Below are 20,603 nucleotides of genomic sequence, written 5' to 3'. Positions count from 1 at the left end.
TATGCAAGGGGTGAGGGGCGGGAGGAGGGAATTGGGGAGGTGATGATGATTTCCAGGTGCGGAGGAAGTGGGTTGTGGGAGGGAGGAGGAGTGTTTGACCTGATAGAGATTCCATCTTTGGTAGGTAGTGAGTGGTGGTGAACTGAGACAGGAGCAAGTGTTGATGGAAAGGGGAGAGGGTCTCCACCACAGAGATGTTGGGCTGCAGGTGGGGCCTCAAACAAAAGAGCAGTGGTGAATCCCATTCTCTGTCATTGTTTTCACGGCACATGGGATATAAGGTTTCGAGAACTGTTATATTCAGTCGGCGATGAAGCCTATCATCTATCCCTTTATCCTGTAAGTAGTCCAGGTTCACAATCCACCCTCATTTCTTCCCCTCTTGAGAACAAAACGCCAAAATCCATGCACCCCCCCTTCCCCCCCCCACCCATGCCATTTCGTCTACAACACAATGCGCGCGCGCGAGAGAGAGAAAGAAACCCAGGAGTCAAGAGAGTCGACAACAATAACAACAACATTTATCCTACCGCCATCAGCAACAACCAAACCACCATGACCCTAAAACCACCACCACACCCACGACCATAACAATGCTCCCCATGCTAATGCATACACTTATCAAACCACACCACCACCGCCACCGCCACCTCAAATGCAATATCTAGTACAATACGATGCTAATGCTCTTCTGTAATGATGCTTGCTTGGCTGCTCATCATCATCATCATGATTCCCCATCGTCATCAACAACACATGCTCATCCTCTCATCTCCCATCGTAACGAATACAATAAACAGGAAGAAAAAAATACAAATGTTTGATTTGAAGAACGAAAAAAAGTATCAGGAAACAAACTATGAAAAAAGAAAAAAAGAAGCCAAAAGCATGAACTCGCCTAGAGATAAAAAAAACAAAAACAAAAAAACCATAGGCAAAAACGTAAAATAACACTGCTGTAAGAACTATTGTCGTCAAAAGGTCGTGGGTTGTCGTGGCGGTGGTTGGTCATGGGGTCATGTCGACAGGACGTTGTTGTATGTTGTCAGTAGATCATCAAAGTTGTTGTCGAAAATAAAAAGGAAATCAGGCGCTCGCCGGAGCAGTCGGCGGCGGCGGCGCATCACCACCACCACCCACCGCACCACTCTCCCCCTTCACAGGATTGCCGCCACCGCTGCTGCCGCCGCCATTCACCGGCCCCTCAGCAACCAAATCCCCCGTCTCAATCTTCTCCCCCGTATCCGCATCGATGAAATTCTCCTCATTCACCACAATCTCACTCGCCGCAATCCGTCTCATCAACTCCAAGAAATTCGAGTGCTTGAACTTGTCCGAGTTGTTGCCACTAACAGCCCTCAGGATGTCTTCGGCCGCCCGAGCCAGGTCCGCATTTTCCCTCCGACGGGCGTGTTCCTCCTGCTCGTCGGCAATCCGCTCCATCTCCGAGTTGATCGCCGCCATCTCGGCATCGGTAGGCGGAAGGGCTTTGGGTCCATGCTCGGCCATCCACTTGGCTTGCTCCTGCTCGAATTCCTGCTCCTGACGCTGGTAGTCGGTCAGCTGGTCGGCTTGCTGCTCGTACTGGTCGAATAGATCGGCAAAGGCGTCCTTGACCTCGGCGCTTTCGACTTGTACAGCGGCGGCGGCGGTGGCTTCTTGACCTGGGAGTTGGCTGTGGGTCATGGGGGCGGAGAGAGCAGGTAGGTAGCTCTGAAAGGTCATGCCAGTTTGGTAAGGGGCGAAACTGTTGACACCTGTGGTGGGGAGCATCATAGGCTGCTGAACAACATGCACACCAGGGTGGCTCATCGCCATGCCTGGGGTTTGACCAGCTTGGACCGAACTGCCGTTCGCAATCTTCATGCTGGCAAACTCGTTGATCCAGGCTTGGTTCCCGACTCCACCGGTGGCGGGCGACTCGAGGCGCATAGCTGCATGATGCTCTGCGGCCAGGCGGGCAGCCATCGGAGCAGGAGACATGGCCATAGGAGGGCGATGAAGGGCAGCCGGGTTCATATCAGGGAGCAGAGGGCCGTTCTCAAAGCCAGCGTTGACCGGACCACCCTGCTGGAAACCCTCAAAGGCTCTCTGGGCAGCGTTGCTCGGACCGGCATTCTGCGACCGGAATGACTGTCGAATGGTTAGTAAAATGTCGATAGCCGTTGATGGAGACACTCACAGCTCCGGGACCAGCCTGAGGAGCATTCACGAGCCGATCTTGGTGCAGGGTGCGATCGCGGTCGGTATGCGCGAGCAGGTTCTTAGCCCCGTTGGATGGGCCGCACATGGAGTCAGCCATCTTGACGACTAGAGGGAATAGTCGCTGAGTTGAACGGTCCGGAACTCGGATTTGTTCTGGAGAAGAGCGACTGGCTTGGAGAGAGAGAGAAGGAGAATTGACGATGTGATATGGGAACCCGGGGGGCGAAAAGCAGTGGTGAGGATATTCGCAAGTTACAAAAAGAAGCCGAGGTCCCTGGATGTCTTAGGCAAAAAGGGAACCTCTATTTGAGAGGCGGTTATTACTATTGATGCTGGGATGAATAGGAAAAGAAAAATAAGGCATTATTCTATTGTTGTGGTTGACCAAACCGCCATTGAAAGGGACCCACTTGGTCACGAGACTCCCCTGGGGCTCTGGGAGGATGAGAACAGTGTTTTGGTCCTTCCAAAGTCGGTGTTTCGTGGTGTTGCGAACTCTTCGAAGAGAAAGGTCGGTGGCTCAGTCAGCTTGTGAACGCATGCGGGGAGTGGAGGGCGAATTCCCGGGCCGGGATGTGTGTGGGGTATTTCGGGTGGGGCAAGGCTGCGGTGAGACCAACGCTGAGTCAAGGTCAACAAGGCCATACCGAGCTCACCTTGATTTTCTTTGCCAGCTGGACAGTGGGACACAGGGGTAAGTTCGAGCATTACGCTATACGCAGGGCACCAGCTCCTGGGCCTCCAGCGACCGACCTGTCCTCTCGATCCCATCTGCGACCCCAAAACAACCACAACACCTCCCGCATTCCTCTCATTTAAACAATACCTGATTGGAGAACAATAAATACCCCGACAAACAATAATAAACCTACAAAATGGTTCGCCCGCCCTCTCCTCCGCCCACCGCCCCTCTGCTGTTCGCTTCGCCAGCCAAGGGAGAGACCCCAACCCAGTGGACACATGCTAACCATGGCCGGAGCTATTCAGACAGCGGGCGCCCAACTTATCACCAACACCGGTCACGATGACATGATCGTACGTACCCCGCGATTCCTCGATTAGCTCTACCGACTACCCTAAATTCTGGAATTTGACACGCAAGGCAGCACGATGCAGTCCTGGATTACTACGGCCGGAGGTTAGCGACCTGCTCGTCGGATCGCACCATCAAGATCTTCGAGATTGAGGGCGAGTCACAGCGGTTGATCGAGACACTCAAGGGGTATGTTTCGCGTCACGAGCACGGGCAGTTTCCAATTCCCGATGCTGACAGGTGGTGGTTAGGCACGAGGGCGCAGTGTGGTGCGTGTCCTGGGCGCATCCCAAGTACGGCAACATCCTCGCGAGCGCGGGCTACGACGGCAAGGTGCTCATCTGGCGTGAGCAAAACGGCTCGTGGCAGCGCATCTTCGACTTTGCCCTCCACAAGGCCAGCGTGAACATTGTGTCTTGGTCCCCCCACGAGGCCGGCTGCCTCCTCGCATGCGCTTCCTCCGATGGCAACGTCAGCGTTCTCGAATTCAAGGACAACAGCTGGGAGCACAGCAGCTTCCACGCGCACGGTCTGGGTGTCAACTCAGTTTCTTGGGCGCCTGCCATCACACCCGGCAGCATCGTCAGCAGCAACCCCGGCCCAGGGTCGGCCGGCAACAGACGCTTTGTAACTGGCGGTTCCGACAACCAGCTCATGATCTGGGCGTACGACCCGGCTACGAACAGCTATAAGCAAGAGAGGGAGCCCTTGGTGGGTCATACCGATTGGGTCAGGGATGTGGCATGGAGCCCAACGGTGCTTCAGAAGAGCTATATTGCCTCTGCGTCACAGGACAGGACAGTGCGGATCTGGATGAGTGACTCTGCCAGCCCCGGGCAGTGGAATGTCAAGGTCCTGAACTTTGATGCTGCTGTCTGGCGCGTGAGCTGGTCCCTGAGCGGGAACGTTCTTGCGGCCAGCGGGGCGGATAACAAGGTTACCTTGTGGAAGGAGAACCTTAAGGGCGAGTGGGAGTGCGTCAAGACCATTGAGGAGTAATTTTGCGTGAGATGTAATGATTATGGCGGGCGTTGTGGTGCGTGGTTTAGAAATATTATTATTTACTGGCAGTGCGTTTGAGATGACAGCAAAAGTCAGGCTTGGAACGTCGTGTCGTGTATGTCAACCATCAACAACAGAGAAAAAAGGGGGGTGTCACCCCTCTAAGCAACAATCACAAAGATCCCCCCCACAAGCGACAACACAATTGTCATTCCCATCACCACCCACCCCTCTGTCCTTACTGTTCCAGCCCCCTTCACTGCAGGATTAGAAGTCTCAGCCGGCTCCTCATCATCTGTTCCTGTTCCACCATTCCCACCACCATTCCCCTCTCCATCATCATTGCCATCATCCCCCCCATAATTCACCTCCTCCCAACTTTCCTCCTCCACATCCCCCGTCTGCTCCAAAACCCAAACCTCCCCTCCATAATCATTGCTAACAAACACCCTCCCTCGACCATCCACCTGCAACCCAACAGGCCTCAGACAAATCCCATCCGGCCTGCACCGGTGTATATCCCCCGTATTCAACAAATCCCTCGCGGCGTTCAAACTCTTTGCGCTATGAACTGGCTGCCCCGTCCCGGCATCCCACTCCACCTCTGCGACTTTATACCCCTCCGGCTCATCCCTATTCCAGCTCCCATGAAACGAGACGTAAGCCCTCGTCCCCTCACGGTTGAACTTGATATCCAGCGGTGCCATGTGCGCCTTGAATGTCAGCCGCGGGGGGACATACTCCCGTGCGCAAGTCTCATCGTTCAACTCGGCGGTTTGATTCAGGGAGAATTGATCCCCCGTGGTCAGGGTGTTGAGGTCGGGGAAGTCGGTTCTGTTGTACAACGGGAAACAGAACGGGTAGCCGTGGTGTCGGTTTTCTGGTAGGGACCCGTTGAGGAAGCCGTGAAAGTTGAGTTCTTCGCCTGGGTTTTCGTTGTGGATGTCGGTGCCGAGGCGGGTGGTTTGGTCGATGTTGTTTTCCACGCTGAATACACCCCCGGTGATGGGGTGCTCGGCTATTCCGACTGAGTTGCGCAGGCCGGAGCCGATTAGGAGGCCCTGGGAGGGGTAGCTGTAGGGTGGGCTCGTGGAGGTGAGGTTGGAGATGTTGAAGGCGCGGATTTGGGAGATGCCGTTTTCCAAGGGGATGGATAAGGGGTCGATGTTGGAGGCGCTGCCGCGGGAGACTAAGAGGAGGTCGGGGTGGGAGGGGGAGAGGAAGAGGGTGCGGGAGACGTGGTCGGTGTTGGTCATGTTGGTGATTATCTCGCGGCGGTTGGACACCGAGGCGGTGGAGGGGTCGTAGTCCCATGCCCAGACGCTTTCGCGGGAGGAGGCGTAAAGGGTGCGGCCTGAGGGGGAGAGTTCAATGCCATGGTTGAGCTGGAGGGGCTGTTAGTGATGGTGAGGATGGAATGGGAAAGATAAGGGGGCTTACTCGTTCGTCTTCGATGACGGTGGTGTTGTTGATCACGTAGGGGCAGGTGCTTGCTCTGTCGGTGACGTTGAGGTGGACGATGCCGCTTTGGGCAGAAACAACGAGGAGACCGCCTCTGCCATCAAGCTTGATGCTACGGGCGAAGCCGAGGTTTCGAGCAAGCAGATGCGCTGTCCAGCCCTTTGCTATGGTAACATCATAACTCGGCGTCAAGCTGATGGCGCATGTCTCCGACGATGACGTTTCAGTCGGCGGAGGTGGCAGCGTAGTTTGCGCTTGAACACCGCCCAGCAGCAACAAGGCTGCGGTGGTGGATTGGAAACGCATTGCAAGTGAGTGAGGCTATCACTTGAGGCTCGATTGCAGAAAAGCAAGAGCGTGGGGGAGCAACAAAGATACAAGATCCATAGTTCCAGCCTTGTTCAGCTAGTGCTTATTATACTTATTCCAGGTAGCAATACAAACACAAAGGCAGTGCAAGCCAAGCTGTGTTTGTCTTGGTGGGTGTATGCTGTCGTCGTCAGCCACCTTGCCCATAAAGATATGGATTACCTGCCAAGGACAACATTGTTGGTTGAAATCTCATGGCGCCTTACGCTCCCCTCTTTTCTCGTGCATGATGAAAGGATGTGACTGGAAAGGATCCCGTCTGCCACGACGCCCAGAGTCTTGGGATCTTATAAACGTTTGTTGTTGCCCAGAGTGTCTTTCCACGTCTTGCCTCTCATGTCATCGAGGGAAGCTGCCGCATAGCCGAGGTGGCCACAACTTGTCCTCACGGCCTCCGACAGCTATTTCTTCAGCTTCTCCTTTATGCCACAAGCCAGTATGTGATTCTTTACGAAAGCTCAGTTCTAGAATAGCTGATACGACCTCTAGTCGGCCCATGCTAGTAGTGGAATTAGTGTGGGTTCCTGGGGTAGCTAGATTATTCTTCAGACGGCAAGACAATTGAACAAGAAGTCGGTTTATAGCTCTGATGTCATCGGGTGCTTGGTGGTTGCTCAGCTGCTGGAGTGGAATCTGTCCCGCCTGTACCTTTTTTTTTTATCTCCTAGCCTCCAAGATCCATTCCTGCTAGGCTCATGATAACCTCATTTCCTAGGGGGCCCTGCAACCTCCGAGACTCGACACATCATCTCGATTTGACTCTACCAAAGTTGCGGTCAGCACTACATGCCCAACTGGAGCATGTGACGTTGAATAGTGAAACATGATTAGAACATAGATGAGATGAATAAAATCAGGACTTGGAGTCGCAAGAGATCAAAGACAACAGAGGAAGGGACTGCCCGGGCTGTCAAACTCGGTGTTAAGCCAATGCCGCGGGGTAGCATGCGGGGGAGTTTGGGCTGGCCCACCAAAAATTGGATTTCATTGTCTTGGCATCAAACAGGGGTGTGCTTCCTTTTGACCTTCCGAGAACTGTGCCAGTGTCTGCAGAATCCATCACACTATGTCGACAGCTAGGCGACTCAATTCTTATCTTCCAATTGTAAAGCTAATTTGACCGTTTATCTATATTTCTTCTGGGCATTAAATTCCCACCACGTACTGGTCATTTCCCATCACAAACTCCACCCACCCTCAACACCACCCCAAAATCTCTCGATGTCTCACAACCCCTTCTCAATCTCATCCAACCCCTTCAACCCCTCCCAAATCCTCTCCCTCTCCCCCTTTCCCAAAGCCTCATAGGGCGCCCTCATCTTAAACCTCTCCTCCACCCCCTCCATACCCTCCTGCACAACCCCAGCCCTCACCCCCGTAAACATCCCCGCCGCCAGCTTCGTCCCCGCAACCCCTAGACTCTTCAACACCTGCTCCCCCAACGCCGCCCTCCTATGCAACACCAACGCCTCCTCTCCCCTCCCCTCCTTCCACAACCTATAAACCCGTCCAATAACTTTGGGAAAAACATTCCCAAACGCAGCAACGCACCCCGCACTTCCCACACTGAGCCCCCCAATCAAAAAATCACTCTGCCCCCCAAAAACACTAAACCTCTCCCTCCCAAACTCCGCCGCCAACCTCGTCACCTTAGCCACACTCCCACAAGTCAACTTAACCCCTACCACATTCCCACTCTCCCTCACAACCCGTGATATCATCCCAGAATCCATATCAACCCCATTCGTCACCCCGGGAAAGTTGTACACCACAACCCCCATCTCCCTCCCCCTTTCCCTTCCTAGTGTCCTCACATACTCCCCCACCTCTTTGAAAAACCCTTCCACAACAGCTGGCTTCGCCCCAAAATACGCACACGGCAAGACCAGCACGTAATCTGCCCCTGCGTCCTGAGCGTCGGAGATATACTCCTTTACCTGAGCTAGACTGTGGCCGGAAACGCCAGCCATGATGGGGAATCCCGGGGGGCAGACACTCTTTGCGAGGTGCAACAGCTGGGAGCGTTCCTCCCGGGTGAGGAGGAACGGCTCGGCGTTTGTGCCGAGGACTAAAAGGCCTGTGAGGCCGACGTGGGAAGAGGTGAGGTATTGGAAATAAAGGGATTGGGACTCTAGGTCGAGGGTGTCGTCGTTGGTGAAGATTGTTATCGAGGGGACCCAGAGGCCGGGTGGCGGTGGTGGTGGGACGGTTGCTTCCGCCATCGTGGTCTTGGACAACACACAGGAGATGAGTTGGAAAACGGAACTTGCTGTTGGGGAGGTGCAGAATGACAGTGACATGAAAGAAGGGTCAAGGTTGATGAGAGACAGTGTAGGTTGGAAAGATGTGATGGGTTATCTGTCAATATCAAGAAGTAAGTCAAACGTGTAAGTGAGTGGAGCACAAGCAACTCCAAGTGTCACCCTATCCCATACAGGAAGGTGCCCAATCCTATCAACAAGTTCCCCTCTTCTTGACAGAGAAATTCTATAGCGAGAATACCGACGACACAGGAACAAGTTTGAGCCGTTGGGATATTAGGCAACCCGAACAAACAGCACCGTCCCGATGCCGCATGCCGAGGGTTGTTGTATCACCGGAAACAACTCGGACATCCTCTGTCCTTCCATCCGGGTGCTTCATCCGCTTGCCTACCCTTCACCACTCACCATAATCCCCAAAAGCATTGCGCCATCATAGATATTATTACCAAAAAATACACTATCTTTTTCTCGCTTTATAGGACTCACCCCATCCTCCCCCCAAACTACCTAGGTATACCTCCCATTTTCGCATTCGGGATATAAAAAGGAAAAGGAAAAAAAAAAAACAATTGTGTGTGTGTGCTGTTTCGAATCTGGGGAAAAAGAACGAAGAAAAAGTAAAATAAAAAACCAACAGCAAACTTCATTACAAAAAAAAGAGAAAGAAAACAGAAAACACCACACAGCAACCCGCAACCTACACTCCTCAAGAGACTAACCAAACCCAACCCATGTGTCAGCAAGTTTTTAACAGAATCATCTCCTCATCCCTCCCTGCCTCTCATCAGTTTACTGGGCGAAACACCCTCCTCATACACCCAGGCCTCAACGCAACCCAATCACACTCATCTCCAAAGTCCAAACCCTCCGAATCCAAACCTTCAACTTCTGCCCCTGCGGCACACCCTCCACCCCCTCCAGCTCAACCCCCTCCCACCAACACCTCCTCGCCGGCTTCCGCCAGAAAAGCAGCAGCTTCTGCGCCATCCCCACAGCATTATTCCCCATCTCGTTCCCCCTGATATCCGACCTCAGCCTCGCAAGCGCCAAGCTGCAGATGACCGCCTTGTTGGGCTCGCCAGCCCGATGACCCCAGTGATCATCATGGTTAAAACCACTGTACCTCATCATTAGCATAATTTCTTGATCGCATATCAAAGGGGGGGGGGAAACACACCCGGCAGTCAACATCTCAATCAAATGCGCCTCCGTCGTCCCCGGCTCATCACTCTTCTTCAACCCGCTAAAGATCCCCCCCTGCTCCAGCAACTTCTTCGCCGCCGCCCTCTTGACATCCATCATCTCTTCCTGGCCGATGTCCTGCTTGTGCGGGATCGCATAAAAGTCAAGATCCTCCCTCAAGACAATAATGCCCGCGCGCCTGCTGCTGTCGTCCCTCTGCTCTCGCGCAGCAGGATCAACACCCACCACATCGCTGCCGTCTTCGCTGGTGGTGGCAGGAATCGAAGAAGCGACACCCCGGAAAAAGTCAAGCATGTACTGCAGGGAAGCCGGGTCGTACTGTGTGTGAGTGTAATGGTCAGCTATGTATATTTCTAGATTGCGGAGGACACTGCGGATGTGAGAGGCATTCTGGCTGGTGGGGGTTGCGACGACTGTGACTGCGGCACAGGGAGCGGATGCGCCTATGTGATCGTCGTCCTCGTCGTATGCATTTCCTTGACCCGGCGGTGGTGGCTGTTGATATATCGGAATGGAGAGAGCGCCATCCCCATCACCGCCATCATCACCAACAACACCAGCACCGTTGCCATAATAGCCCTCGTCGTTCCCGTAGTAATAATTGGAATCGGTGGTACCCACATCAACTTGAACGGCGTCGCCGTCTTGGAAGCCGCCGCCCATGTGCCCTTCCGGGAAGAGGCCATTGGGGAAAAGCGAGAGCAGGACGAATTCAGGTAACGTCAAGAGCTCATCTCGGGACAGCGTGAAGCGGGTGCCCCTTCGCAAAAGTTAGTATTCGATGCCCATCACCCCCAATGACCGTGATCAATCTCACCGCAGGTCCATCGTTATCGTCTCATCGGCATTGATGTCTACAATCCCATGTCAGCCTTCATGTTCCATCTCATTTTCTAAACCCCCAAAACACCAACCTGACAGGGTATTAATCGGCGGCCCCCCTTGCTGGACCTGAGTAATAATACTCGACTCTCCTCCTGCGGCAGCCATGAGGTAGGTAAAAGAGTGGAGAGGACTGTATCCCTCCGAATAGGCTGGTGGCGGTTCTGCTTCTTCCTCCTTGCTGCGCGAAGATTCGCCTTTGCTGTCCCGTGGGAGCGCGCGTTTGGTTTCGTCTTGGAAGCGAGAGGCAGCGGACGCGCTGCTGTGGGATGATTGAGCTACCTGGTTGTCGGGCGGCGCATACGCTGGGGCGGCGGCAGTGTTGGGATTGGCTTCCTCTTCGTCGCTGTCGGGGGCGGACTCCTTGTGGTTTGCCGCCTCGGGGTTGGGAAGCGCAAAGAGAGACTGGAACGAAGGTGGCGGTCGAAAGTTGGAGCCGCTGGCCGAAGCCTCTGAAGCTGGGTACTGGGGTGGCGGCGACCGTTGGCCTGATGCTAAAGCTTCGTCGGGTGCCTGTCGGTGGTGGAGGATTTCAACGTTGACTTCGTCGGTGAAGCAAACCAAGTCTGGGTCAGCCACGGCGTCGGATAGCTTGTCAATTGCTGGCGACGGTTGGGTGGGTGAGCGGCTGGACGGCCGTGAGTCGGACGAGGTGGTGCTAGTGTTGGTGTTGACGGGGCGGTCTCGTGTCACTGCCGTGGTGTTTGCTGGCCTCTTGGATATGACTGTGGGGTATTTGTGCTGCGCTCGCGCGGCTCTATGTCTCGACACGGTGCAAGGTGAGGTCCCTGGGGATGTGTGGGCGCGACCTTGATGGAGTTCTGTCGTCGGGAGGTAGCAGTGGTTCGGTTGGGGTACCTGGTCGCCTTGCTCAGGAGAGATGGGCGGATGAATGCTGGAAATTGAATGGATGGTATGCCCAGATTGGTGGCCCGCAACTGTGTAGCTTAACAAACCAGCCGAAAGTCTTATCTAACAAGCAGACGAGAAGGACGACTCATAGGAGAGATCAATACAATGGATCAGCAGAATAATTGTTTCTCTTCGAAGTATAGAACAAAGTAAAAAAGGTCGTTTGGTAGCTGAAAGTCCCCCGTTCCATGTCAGGGATTCCCAACATTAGGCCGCTGGGGCCCCTAAATTGCTGCTAACAAATTTCCTGGCGACTGCATTGAGCATTCACGCTGCAGGTGGGGCCCATAGCCGCCCACCAGCACTGACCAATCAATTTGCATATCTGATCACCTCAACACAGGCGACGTTCCATATTGGACCAGGATCACTGTGAATGCTGGATAGCTTCAGTCCGTAGTGGAACATATAACGTACAAGATTAATAGTAATAGGTCTATCTAGTCATCGTCTTCATCACTGTCACCAAAGATGGCTTTGAACACATCCTCTCCTGCCCTTTTCCCTTCCAGCGCTTCATTTCTGCTGGGATCTATTACCATCGCTGGCTCAGGAGCAGGAGTTGACTTGCCAGAGCCCTCGCCATTGGAACTCTCTCGACTTATCCCCACACCACCACCTGTTGTCAAAATCTCAGGCCTAAAGACCGGTTGATAGGGATATACATCAAACCTTGACCAGCCGCCAGGAGCCTGTTTGGTGGAATGCTCCTCATCTGGCTGGACATGCTCCGGTGGTCTGACGTTGAATCTCTTACACAGAAGGCGTGTAGGATAAAAGTCGGTAACAGACCTCGTCATGGGTCCAAACATACCAAGCTTCGCTGCTTCCTCGGCAGGGTCCTGGGGCTTTGGCGGAGGCTTGGAGAGGATATCCTTCTGACCAGCCTCACCTCTGCTGCCTGGTTTCGTTGTTGAAGATGTGGTAAATCTGCTGGCCATGAAGCCAGTCATCGGCTTGAAGATTCGAGCGCAGTTATAAAACTCGGTCAGCTCTCTCAGCCAGTCCTCGCTGTTCATTTTTGGAGGCTGGGTTCCTGGGGTGGGTTTGAATCCAGCCTGATACTCGAGGAAAGCAATGTATCTCGCTCGTTTCTTCTCGTCGTCCGCATATGGCGCTCCACTGCTGACTCCCCTGGAAATAGCAGCGACAGCTGTCTCCTTGTCGAGTTTCGGAACACGACTCAGCAACTCGTTCATACGCTCCTCTTCATTCAGCGCATATTCCGCTGGGACTTCGCCCTTGGCTTGAGGGAGATCGGCTCGGCCAGTAGCAGCAACCAGCCGTTCTCGAGCGGCAGGAGACAAGAAGTCGAAAACTGACTTTCCAGGTAGTTGTTTCTCTCCGAGAATGGCTGCGCGGGACTTTGGATCAAGCGTCGAGGCCTTTGCGGCATCTGCTGCTGATACAAATTCCGCCGGACCGCCCGCTGGGGATTTGGGTTTCTTCGAAGAGACCCAGCCTGGCGGAACCTGAGGAGGCGGGTACTTGCCTTCGCTGCTGATAGCCGAGGTCAGCGCATCTGGCTCCTTGCCAAACACAAAGCCATCGAGGGGCAGTCGTCCATCGTGACATTTTCGCACACCTAGAGCGATTTTCTCTAAGGCTGTCTTTTTCGACGGCCTAAACAGGGGCGCTTTGACAGCAGGATTGATCGTGGTCGTCGCCTTTTTCTTCTTTTTATCACCCCCTACCACTCGGTTGTAGGATATCTTGGGCCCAATCTCGTAGGGATCCTCATCATCAGAGCCCGTGTCGTTCAGGATGCCTATGCCAATGCCACCTCGCGGCTTGTTGTCCTTCTTCTTCTTGCGGTCTGTCGGCAGTGTAAATCGAGGCTTACCAAAGCCACCCATAGTTTCGTCGTCATCCTCGTCATCTGAATGACTGGCGCCATTGTTTTTGTTGGAAGATTCAATAGGTGTCAGTCTAGCATGGCCTCCATAACCTAATCCCTTGTGGTCTGTTTTGCGCACAAAGGAGATCATCGGCACATTCTCAGGAGCAAACAAATATGTCTCTCCAGGGCCGCTAGAATCGCTACGAAGCTCGAGGCGAGCTTTCCTTCTGATCTTGGGACCTATGCCTTGCCCTTCTTTCCAACCCATTTTCTTCAGTAGCTTTTCGCCCATTGTCTCCCCGGTAGCTCGGAACAGGCCCATAAGCCCTGTGGCTCTTGACGCGTCATTTTCGGTGGAGCCCAGGCCAGCAAAGGCTGCTTTGGTTTGTATTCTCCGATCCTCTTCGGCATCGGCAAGATCTTCTTCGTCCATGAAGTCCTCGGGACGTTGTTGAGCGGATTTCGGGTCATCTTTCCGGCGGTTCGTACGTGAAGATACAAATGTCGAGGGCGTCCACCCTTCTTTGGAGCCAACTGTATTGAAATATCTGAGAAGATGGTCGGTGCCTGTTGGGCATAAGGGAACTGGGTAAGGGCTGGACGCTTACCCTGCACTGAAGCCTCCGGTGAAGGCGCCATGGAGCCTCTTGCGCCCGCGCTCATCCCTCACCTCCTGCTTCCATATTGGCACGTATGAGCCGTCGTCTCGCACATCGGGATCAAGTGGTGGGAGCGGAGTCCCAAAGAAGACGTATGGGGATTGCTGGGTGGTGAGGTCGGCTTCGTAAGCGGCGCGCGAACGCTTGTAGGACATGGGGATGGTGATCCTCGTTTATCGTTAAATGGGGTTGACTGTCGCAATGCTGTGTGTTGTGATGGTCAATGGCTGCCGAATGTTGAATGCTGAAGGATTCGATGGTGCTTGGAGACTGGCAATAATTCGACTGCGAATGAGCACATGCTGGCCGATGCTCTAGGCTGACTCCAAAATGACAGAGGGCCAAATATGGAAGGCGGTGAGAGCTCTCGAATAGAGATTGTGGGGCATTTACCAACTCCAGAACGCGGGAGTTTAGCGCATCCGATCTCTTGGATTCCAGTGGAACACTGATCTCCTTTATTTTTTGGTTTTCTGGAAGCCAAATCACCAAGTTCTTTTGAGTCTTTCGGTGGGGATAATGGCCCGGCCGTCTTACAGTACTTGTGAGAAGTCTTTGAGAATCTCTGACACCAGCCACAGCATGAGCCATCGAGCACTGCTGTACCATTATCTGCATAGCGTGACATCGGCAGATCGCTCTAACTCATATCGAGGGTTCAATATGGGACTTTTTGAACAACGTCACCGCGACAGACTGAAACATGGAACATATTATCGTGACCCCCACAGACTTTGATTGATAACGGGTGGCTCGCTTGAAATGATCGGCCTCATGATATCATCTCAAGCGGGCGTCCTGCTGTGCTCAGGGCCTTCGAGGACTCCTTGCAAGGCCCCGTGTCACCTTGTGCTATCCACACGAAAATTGAAGAATCCCCGACGGAGGACCTGCATCTTATTAGACCCGGGTGATTTCTAGGTTTCACCTGTAGGCCTTGCTGCTCAATAAAAGGCCCAACCGGCCGATTCGGGTCGCCGAACACGTGCAGAAGAAGCTGACGACGGACCCGATAGGACAGGAGAAGAATTGCGTCCCCCGCATATTGGTTTTGGTCTGCTGGCGCCACCGCAGCTGGTGTGCATACGCATAACCAGTTAGAAAGGCCCCCCCCGGCCTTGTGCTCCTGACCAGCGATGGCCCGCAAAGGCTTCGAGAACAACGACTCGAGTGGTACCACCGTTGGCATACGTTCCTTGAGCAGGCCGACGGGGTCTCGCTTTTGCTGGTGACCCGTTGGAGACAGACTACTGGACAAGAGCCGGTCGGCGGAAGGCTGCTTGCTATGAGAATTCCCAAGCGAGCTGTTGGTGCAGCACACACACCATCCCATCTTTGACCTCGCCAATCAGGGCCGGTCGGGCAACCTGAAAGTCAGCCCTGCAAACCAAACTGCTGAGGTGAATTAGGTTGACGGTGAGCGAGCAACCAGTACCATCAGGCTGAGCCGTTTGTTAATACCACTCGCGAGGGTTGCTTTTCGAGGTGAGGGTGGGTTGATGAACATGGAAGTGCTGAGTGGGTCGCCGCTGTCTGCCCAGACATCGCCCAGCCCCCCTCCCCCCCGGAATTGACATTGGCCAGAGCGGGGACCAACAGCAAAAAGCTACCATCCATCTTGACTGTCACGGACGCTGATATCACGGGTGAGGCGAGGATAGTTACCTAGACAGTAATAGAGTAGTCGGGGGATGAGTAAAAGAAAGAAAGGAGCAAACAGAGTAACCCGGATTGTGCATAAACCGGGCTGGAGACGCAATGCAATGCCATCATGGAAATGCCAGTTCACACCTCAGCTAGGTACCCGCTAGAGAAGGGCAGCCAGCCAGTCCAGCCAGTCCAGTCGAGCCCCTGGCTCCAGCCCAAACACCGACTTGTTCCCCTCAACTCACTAAAAAAGCTGCGTCGACTGCCCAACCTTGGAACGACACGCTGCAGGCTGGACACCACGCAGCCCACGCTTCTCCAACCAAATCCCGACCCCCAATTCCCGTCTTTGTCCACCCTCGCCCTCGCCCTCCCACCGCATCTCACGATCAATCCTGTCTGTTGTCTTTTTTTGTGTTGTTTATCTATTTTGCACCGCAACAGCAGACAAGAACCTCCACCGCCCCGCTGCCTGTCTGCCTCCTGACCGATTAATCGACTGACCGAAACCGTTGCCAAATCAACCAACCAAGCAAGGCACCTGAAAGCCAACCACCCACCCTGGACGACTCGACTCGACTGCTTCTCTTTGTGAAATTGTCTTTGCATCATCATCACCGCCTCCACCAGCGCGCCTCCCTTCTACCGACGCCCTTCCTCTTGCAAGACTCTTACTCACCGTGTTCAATTGCCCGGGCTCCGGGAGTCCGACCATGACAACCACAATGCCAGCCGCTGGCACCGAAATGCCAATCCGGTCGCAGTCTGTCCGGACACGGCGCCCGCCCACAGGCACCCGCCCCGACCCTCTGCCACGGTCCGAATCATCTACGAGAGCCGAGGCGTCGCGCCCGTCACGCACGAGAAGCCAGCGCTCGACAAATGCCCCGTCTCCTCGTCACCCCCAGCAGCCTGACGCCTCGGCTGCTCCCCCAAGCCACCACGCCGAAGAGCACCGCGGCGATGGCACTTCAACCGACCCCCGGAGGCACCACACCTCCAAGCACAAATACCGTACCATGATTCCCGCCCCTTCGGGCAATTACACCTTTATCAAAACCATTGGCCAGGGGAGCATGGGCAAAGTCAAGCTGGCCAAAAAGGAGGTCACAGGCGAACTGGTCAGTTATCACGGTTTCCCCACCGCCATCCTCGGCTACATTGTGGGTCAGCCTATCTAACCTTGGATCCTTTACTTGTCAATAGGTTGCTTGCAAGATTATCGAAAGAGTGTCACCCGACGATGGTCGCCAGAGCAGGGAGGAGAGAGAGAAGGCGGATGCTGCCAGGGAAGACCGAAATGCGCGCGAGGCTGCCATCGTCAGCCTGCTCAACCACCAGTACATCTGCGGACTCCGGGACAACCTGCGAACGAGATGGCACTGGTACATGCTGTTTGAATACGTTAATGGCGGTCAAATGCTGGACTACATCATTTCTCATGGAAAGCTCAAAGAAAAGCAGGCTCGGAAATTCGCCCGCCAGATTGCAAGCGCCGTCGACTACTGCCACCGAAACAGCATTGTCCACCGGGACCTGAAGATTGAAAACATCCTCATCAGCAAGACGGGCGACATTAAGATTATTGACTTCGGCCTCAGCAACCTTTTCTCGCCGGACGAGGACAGGAAATTGAAGACCTACTGTGGCAGTCTGTACTTTGCCGCCCCCGAGCTGCTCCAGGCGAAACCCTACACTGGCCCAGAGGTTGATGTCTGGAGTTTCGGTGTCGTGCTTTTCGTGTTGGTGTGCGGAAAGGTGCCCTTTGATGACCAGTACATGCCCGCCCTCCACCAAAAGATCAAGAAGGGTGCTGTTGACTACCCAAGCTGGCTGTCTAGTGGTGCGTTGACCTCTGTGTCTACCATGTTTCACTTATCATGCTGATATTGTTTCTAGAATGCAAGCATCTGATCTCGCGGATGCTGGTGACGGATCCAAGACAACGTGCTACCATGCATGAGGTCATGAACCACCCCTGGATGCTCAAGGGTTACAACGGGCCACCCGAGAATTATCTCCCGCAGCGCGAACCCCTGTCGCTCCCGCTCGACAACGAAGTTATTGCAAACATGACAGGCTTTAAATTTGGCCCTCCAGAATACATCAGGGAGGAGTTGACCAAGAGAATCAAGTCTCCAAAATACCAAGCGGCTGTCAGACGACTCGAAAGGGAGAGGGAGCAACCGCAGCCCACACCCAAGGACGTCGAGAAGAGACGTGGCTTTGGGTTTGACTTTTACAAGAGGAGGAACTCAGTCACCAGCCGGGACACACTGACCACCGCCAGCTCCGAGGGTCTTCCGATTGGTGATGACCCGCTGAACGCTTTTGACCCTCTAATTTCCATCTATTATCTCGTGCGGGAGAAGCTAGAACGCGAGCGTGAGGGCCAGGCCGCCCAGGCTGGTCCACTAGCGGCGCCACCCAAGGTTCAAGTCCCGCCATCACCACAGCAGGCCCAGCCCCCACCGGTGCCCCCATCTCCAATTGTACGACCCAAGGAGAAGCACTCTCTTGCCGAGATCGTACCCCCAGCACCAGCTCACACCGACGGCGGACGTGGAACCCGAACCAGGGCTAGGTCCCACAGCGAGGAGCAAACCAGAGAACCCGTCAAGAATGGGCTCTTGTCGCCTGACATGATCCCCCAAAAGAAGGAGAGCACTGCTGCTGGCATCTTCCGACGACTCAGCACCCGCGACAGAAAGAAGGACGTCGGCGATCCTACTGGCAAGTCTATTCAAAAGTCGGTCTCTATGCGCGCCAAATCGCTCGGCCACGCCCGCAGGGAAAGCATCCAAGCGCGGCGGGCGAAGCGGGAGGCCGAGGCAGCCCGAGGCGATGCGGCGCCTGCCACCGCGCTACCTGTGCGGGAGGAAACCGACGCTGAACTGGGCGAGCTCGACAATGACAACGGCGGCGAGACAAGCGGCGGTTCCCACGAGCGTCTTGAGCCAGAGGATCCCGACCTTGCCAAGCCTGTCTTCCTCAAGGGCATTTTTAGCGTGTCGACTACCTCGACAAAGCCACTGGTGGAGATTAGGGCGGATATCAAGAGGGTCCTGAGGGCGCTTGGGGTGGATTACAAGGAGATCAAGGGTGGGTTTAGATGTGCGCATAGTCCTAGCATTGCCGAGCGTCAGCCTCAGTATGACCGGTCAAGGTACAGCCATCAGAGCAGTGATGAGAGGAGAGGTGGTGGAAGCAGGGGCATGGACGATGGGGAGATTAAGTTTGAGATTTTGATTGTCAAGGTCCCTATCGTGAGCTTGCATGGTGTGCAGTTCAAGAGGGTGGGCGGTGATACTTGGCAGTATAAGGCGATGGCGGAGCATATTGTGAGGGAGCTGAGGTTGTAGATGGGGGAAAACATAACACGGGGTTAGGATAGAGTAGTTTTGGGGGTATATATGGACGCGGGTGGTTTGAATGGTGTAGGAGGAACGAAACAAAGAGGAAGGAGGGGGAAATTGTGTTTGGCTTTTGTTCTCTTCTTTGGCATGGCATACGGTGGCTTGGGGGGAAAGCGGCGGGTAGGGACTTTTTTTCTTGGTGGCTTTTGAGAGAAAGAGAGAGAGAGAGATCCATTTGCAAGTTTTCATGATTTGAGAATTTTTATTATTCTAATTACTTTTTATTAATACGAGACTTTTTTTTTTACGCCTGTATGGGATGTATAGGCATGCATGTAAGGTTTCTGCCCTCACTACACTCTCTTGCCCTGGCCGTCCTACCAGAACGTCACCGCCTGACCGACGTTTCTACTTCTTTCATCAGTGATCTACCATGTGAGGACAGCCATCCGCCTGATGGGATTTGCTGATAGTTACTGATGACATTCCCATCAACAACCTCAACCACAACCACCCCTCTCCTCCACGCTTCACCCAATCCCCAATCCCACTCGCGTGCAACCTCCCTCAGGCATTCCCCCTTCATTTCTGCCAGCTTAAACTCCTTCAGGTCTTTTCACCGCCCGTCCCCCATCCCGCTGATCCGGTCTGTTTGCTCCTTGAGGTTTTTGATCCCTTTTTGCAGTTTGAGGTGTTTGCAGGCACGGGTATATAAAAGATCGCTGGATTGTTGTTGTTGGGTATATTCTATAGCGTAGAGGAAAAGGCCGAGGGGGGTGGGACCGATTGGGAGGGAGACGTCGTTGTTGGTGTTGTAGTTATGGAGGGCTTTGGTGAGGAAGGGGGTGTCTTCAGGGGAGGATGGGAGGGGGGTTTTGGTTTGGGTTTGGGCGGTGAAGCTTCGGCAAAGGATGGCTGGATGTTGTTGTTGTTGTTGTTGTTGTTGTTGTCTGGTAAGGGATGGTGGTGGTGATGGTTGGAGGGTGGTTGGGCGTGGGAGAAGGCGTTGTGAATACCTGGTGATGAGATGGTTGCAGCGGGGCACTGGGGGTGGGAAGACGGGGAGGCATTATGCTGTGATTTATCAAGGTGGTGGAAATAGATGTGCTGGGTAGATAGGTAGGTAGGTAGGTAGGTGGTGAGGAAGAAGTGGAAGTTGGAGGTAAAGTGGTAGATGAGTCCGAGACATCAGGGCGGGTGAGTAAAGGCAATCGATAAAGCTGCGGATGTGGGCTGGTGTCTGCACTGTTTAAAGTACCTTATGTTCCCAATCGTTTCATTAGCGGTGAATATCAAGTATTAAATTGTCATAGAAATCTTTGTTCATGTTCTGGTTCGTCTGGCAGATCGTTTTAAATTACGCAGCTACAGCAGGTTTTACATTATCCCACTTCTCTTCTACCTTCACACCAGTCCCACCCAGCGGCCGCCCCTCCAGCTCCCGCCGCCGTTCCAACTCACGATCCCCTTCAGTCTCAACCAGCAACTTCCTCTCCTTCATCTGCCTCTTCATCCGCTTCTCCCGCCTCTGTCTCCGGGGTGTTTGACAAGCGCGGGCGTAAGTTGGGTCGTAAGAGCGGATGAACTGACGGTATAAGGCGAGGACGAGCAAGAAGGCTAAGATGACGACCAAGTCGAAAATGCTGGGACGCCGTCGTTTGTAGGGCCGGAGGTGGTCATCATTATATTTGGGCGAATTTCCGTGGTTCCGGTCCTCTGCATTTCGGCGGTGATTTTATTGCCCAGCATTGCTTGGTCTTGAAGGCTCTT

At 54.0% G+C, this 20,603-nt stretch overlaps 6 protein-coding genes across 6 annotated transcripts; 2 read left to right on the top strand and 4 right to left on the bottom strand.

Moving 5' to 3' along the window:
* Positions 1-500: 500 nt before the first annotated feature.
* On the bottom strand, positions 501-2,741 carry QC764_407290 (uncharacterized protein). Its single transcript, XM_062947020.1, has 2 exons — positions 2,183-2,741; positions 501-2,133 (listed from the first exon to the last, which is right to left on the bottom strand). The coding sequence occupies exons 1-2, from the start codon at positions 2,300-2,302 to the stop codon at positions 1,087-1,089; spliced, it is 1,167 nt and encodes a 388-aa protein (XP_062800680.1). The 5' UTR covers positions 2,303-2,741; the 3' UTR covers positions 501-1,086.
* Positions 2,742-2,898: 157 nt separating this feature from the next.
* Positions 2,899-4,312, top strand: SEC13 (GTPase-activating protein S13). The gene is made up of 4 exons (XM_062947021.1): positions 2,899-3,083; positions 3,193-3,240; positions 3,312-3,427; positions 3,490-4,312. The coding sequence occupies exons 1-4, from the start codon at positions 3,081-3,083 to the stop codon at positions 4,235-4,237; spliced, it is 915 nt and encodes a 304-aa protein (XP_062800679.1). The 5' UTR covers positions 2,899-3,080; the 3' UTR covers positions 4,238-4,312.
* Positions 4,313-4,401: 89 nt separating this feature from the next.
* Positions 4,402-6,920, bottom strand: QC764_407310 (uncharacterized protein; the record flags this gene model as incomplete). Its single annotated transcript, XM_062947022.1, has 2 exons — positions 5,681-6,920; positions 4,402-5,625 (listed from the first exon to the last, which is right to left on the bottom strand). The coding sequence occupies exons 1-2, from the start codon at positions 6,005-6,007 to the stop codon at positions 4,402-4,404; spliced, it is 1,551 nt and encodes a 516-aa protein (XP_062800678.1). The 5' UTR covers positions 6,008-6,920.
* A 376-nt stretch (positions 6,921-7,296) lies between these two features.
* On the bottom strand, positions 7,297-8,292 carry QC764_407320 (uncharacterized protein; the record flags this gene model as incomplete). Its single annotated transcript, XM_062947023.1, has 1 exon — positions 7,297-8,292. The coding sequence occupies one exon, from the start codon at positions 8,290-8,292 to the stop codon at positions 7,297-7,299; it is 996 nt and encodes a 331-aa protein (XP_062800677.1).
* A 432-nt stretch (positions 8,293-8,724) lies between these two features.
* On the bottom strand, positions 8,725-14,452 carry QC764_0068390 (uncharacterized protein). Its single transcript, XM_062940608.1, has 6 exons — positions 13,780-14,452; positions 11,798-13,719; positions 10,452-11,111; positions 10,355-10,391; positions 9,512-10,297; positions 8,725-9,451 (listed from the first exon to the last, which is right to left on the bottom strand). The coding sequence occupies exons 1-6, from the start codon at positions 13,983-13,985 to the stop codon at positions 9,160-9,162; spliced, it is 3,903 nt and encodes a 1,300-aa protein (XP_062800676.1). The 5' UTR covers positions 13,986-14,452; the 3' UTR covers positions 8,725-9,159.
* Positions 14,453-14,915: 463 nt separating this feature from the next.
* On the top strand, positions 14,916-19,191 carry KIN2 (Serine/threonine-protein kinase). The gene is made up of 3 exons (XM_062947024.1): positions 14,916-16,598; positions 16,684-17,320; positions 17,377-19,191. The coding sequence occupies exons 1-3, from the start codon at positions 16,191-16,193 to the stop codon at positions 18,837-18,839; spliced, it is 2,508 nt and encodes an 835-aa protein (XP_062800675.1). The 5' UTR covers positions 14,916-16,190; the 3' UTR covers positions 18,840-19,191.
* The last annotated feature ends 1,412 nt before the right edge of the window (positions 19,192-20,603 follow it).

Source organism: Podospora pseudoanserina, chromosome 4 (genome assembly GCF_035222485.1).
Source record: "Podospora pseudoanserina strain CBS 124.78 chromosome 4, whole genome shotgun sequence".
Lineage (NCBI taxonomy): Eukaryota > Fungi > Ascomycota > Sordariomycetes > Sordariales > Podosporaceae > Podospora > Podospora pseudoanserina.
This window is presented reverse-complemented; position numbering and strand designations above follow the sequence as displayed.

Excerpts from the sequence above, each read along its gene's own strand:
- QC764_407290 (XM_062947020.1), bottom strand. The coding sequence starts at position 2,302 with ATGGCTGACTCCATGTGCGGCCCATCCAACGGGGCTAAGAACCTGCTC. Across the intron at positions 2,134-2,182 it reads CTCAGGCTGGTCCCGGAGCT|TCATTCCGGTCGCAGAATGC; the intron begins GTGAGTGTCTCC and ends ACCATTCGACAG.
- KIN2 (XM_062947024.1), top strand. The coding sequence starts at position 16,191 with ATGACAACCACAATGCCAGCCGCTGGCACCGAAATGCCAATCCGGTCG. Across the intron at positions 16,599-16,683 it reads AGGAGGTCACAGGCGAACTG|GTTGCTTGCAAGATTATCGA; the intron begins GTCAGTTATCAC and ends ACTTGTCAATAG. Across the intron at positions 17,321-17,376 it reads CCCAAGCTGGCTGTCTAGTG|AATGCAAGCATCTGATCTCG; the intron begins GTGCGTTGACCT and ends TATTGTTTCTAG.
- QC764_0068390 (XM_062940608.1), bottom strand. The coding sequence starts at position 13,985 with ATGTCCTACAAGCGTTCGCGCGCCGCTTACGAAGCCGACCTCACCACC. Across the intron at positions 11,112-11,797 it reads TGTGTTCAAAGCCATCTTTG|TGACACGAGACCGCCCCGTC; the intron begins GTGACAGTGATG and ends ACACCACGGCAG. Across the intron at positions 9,452-9,511 it reads ATTGAGATGTTGACTGCCGG|TGGTTTTAACCATGATGATC; the intron begins GTGTGTTTCCCC and ends GATGAGGTACAG.
- SEC13 (XM_062947021.1), top strand. Across the intron at positions 3,241-3,311 it reads CCGGTCACGATGACATGATC|CACGATGCAGTCCTGGATTA; the intron begins GTACGTACCCCG and ends CACGCAAGGCAG. Across the intron at positions 3,428-3,489 it reads TTGATCGAGACACTCAAGGG|GCACGAGGGCGCAGTGTGGT; the intron begins GTATGTTTCGCG and ends GGTGGTGGTTAG.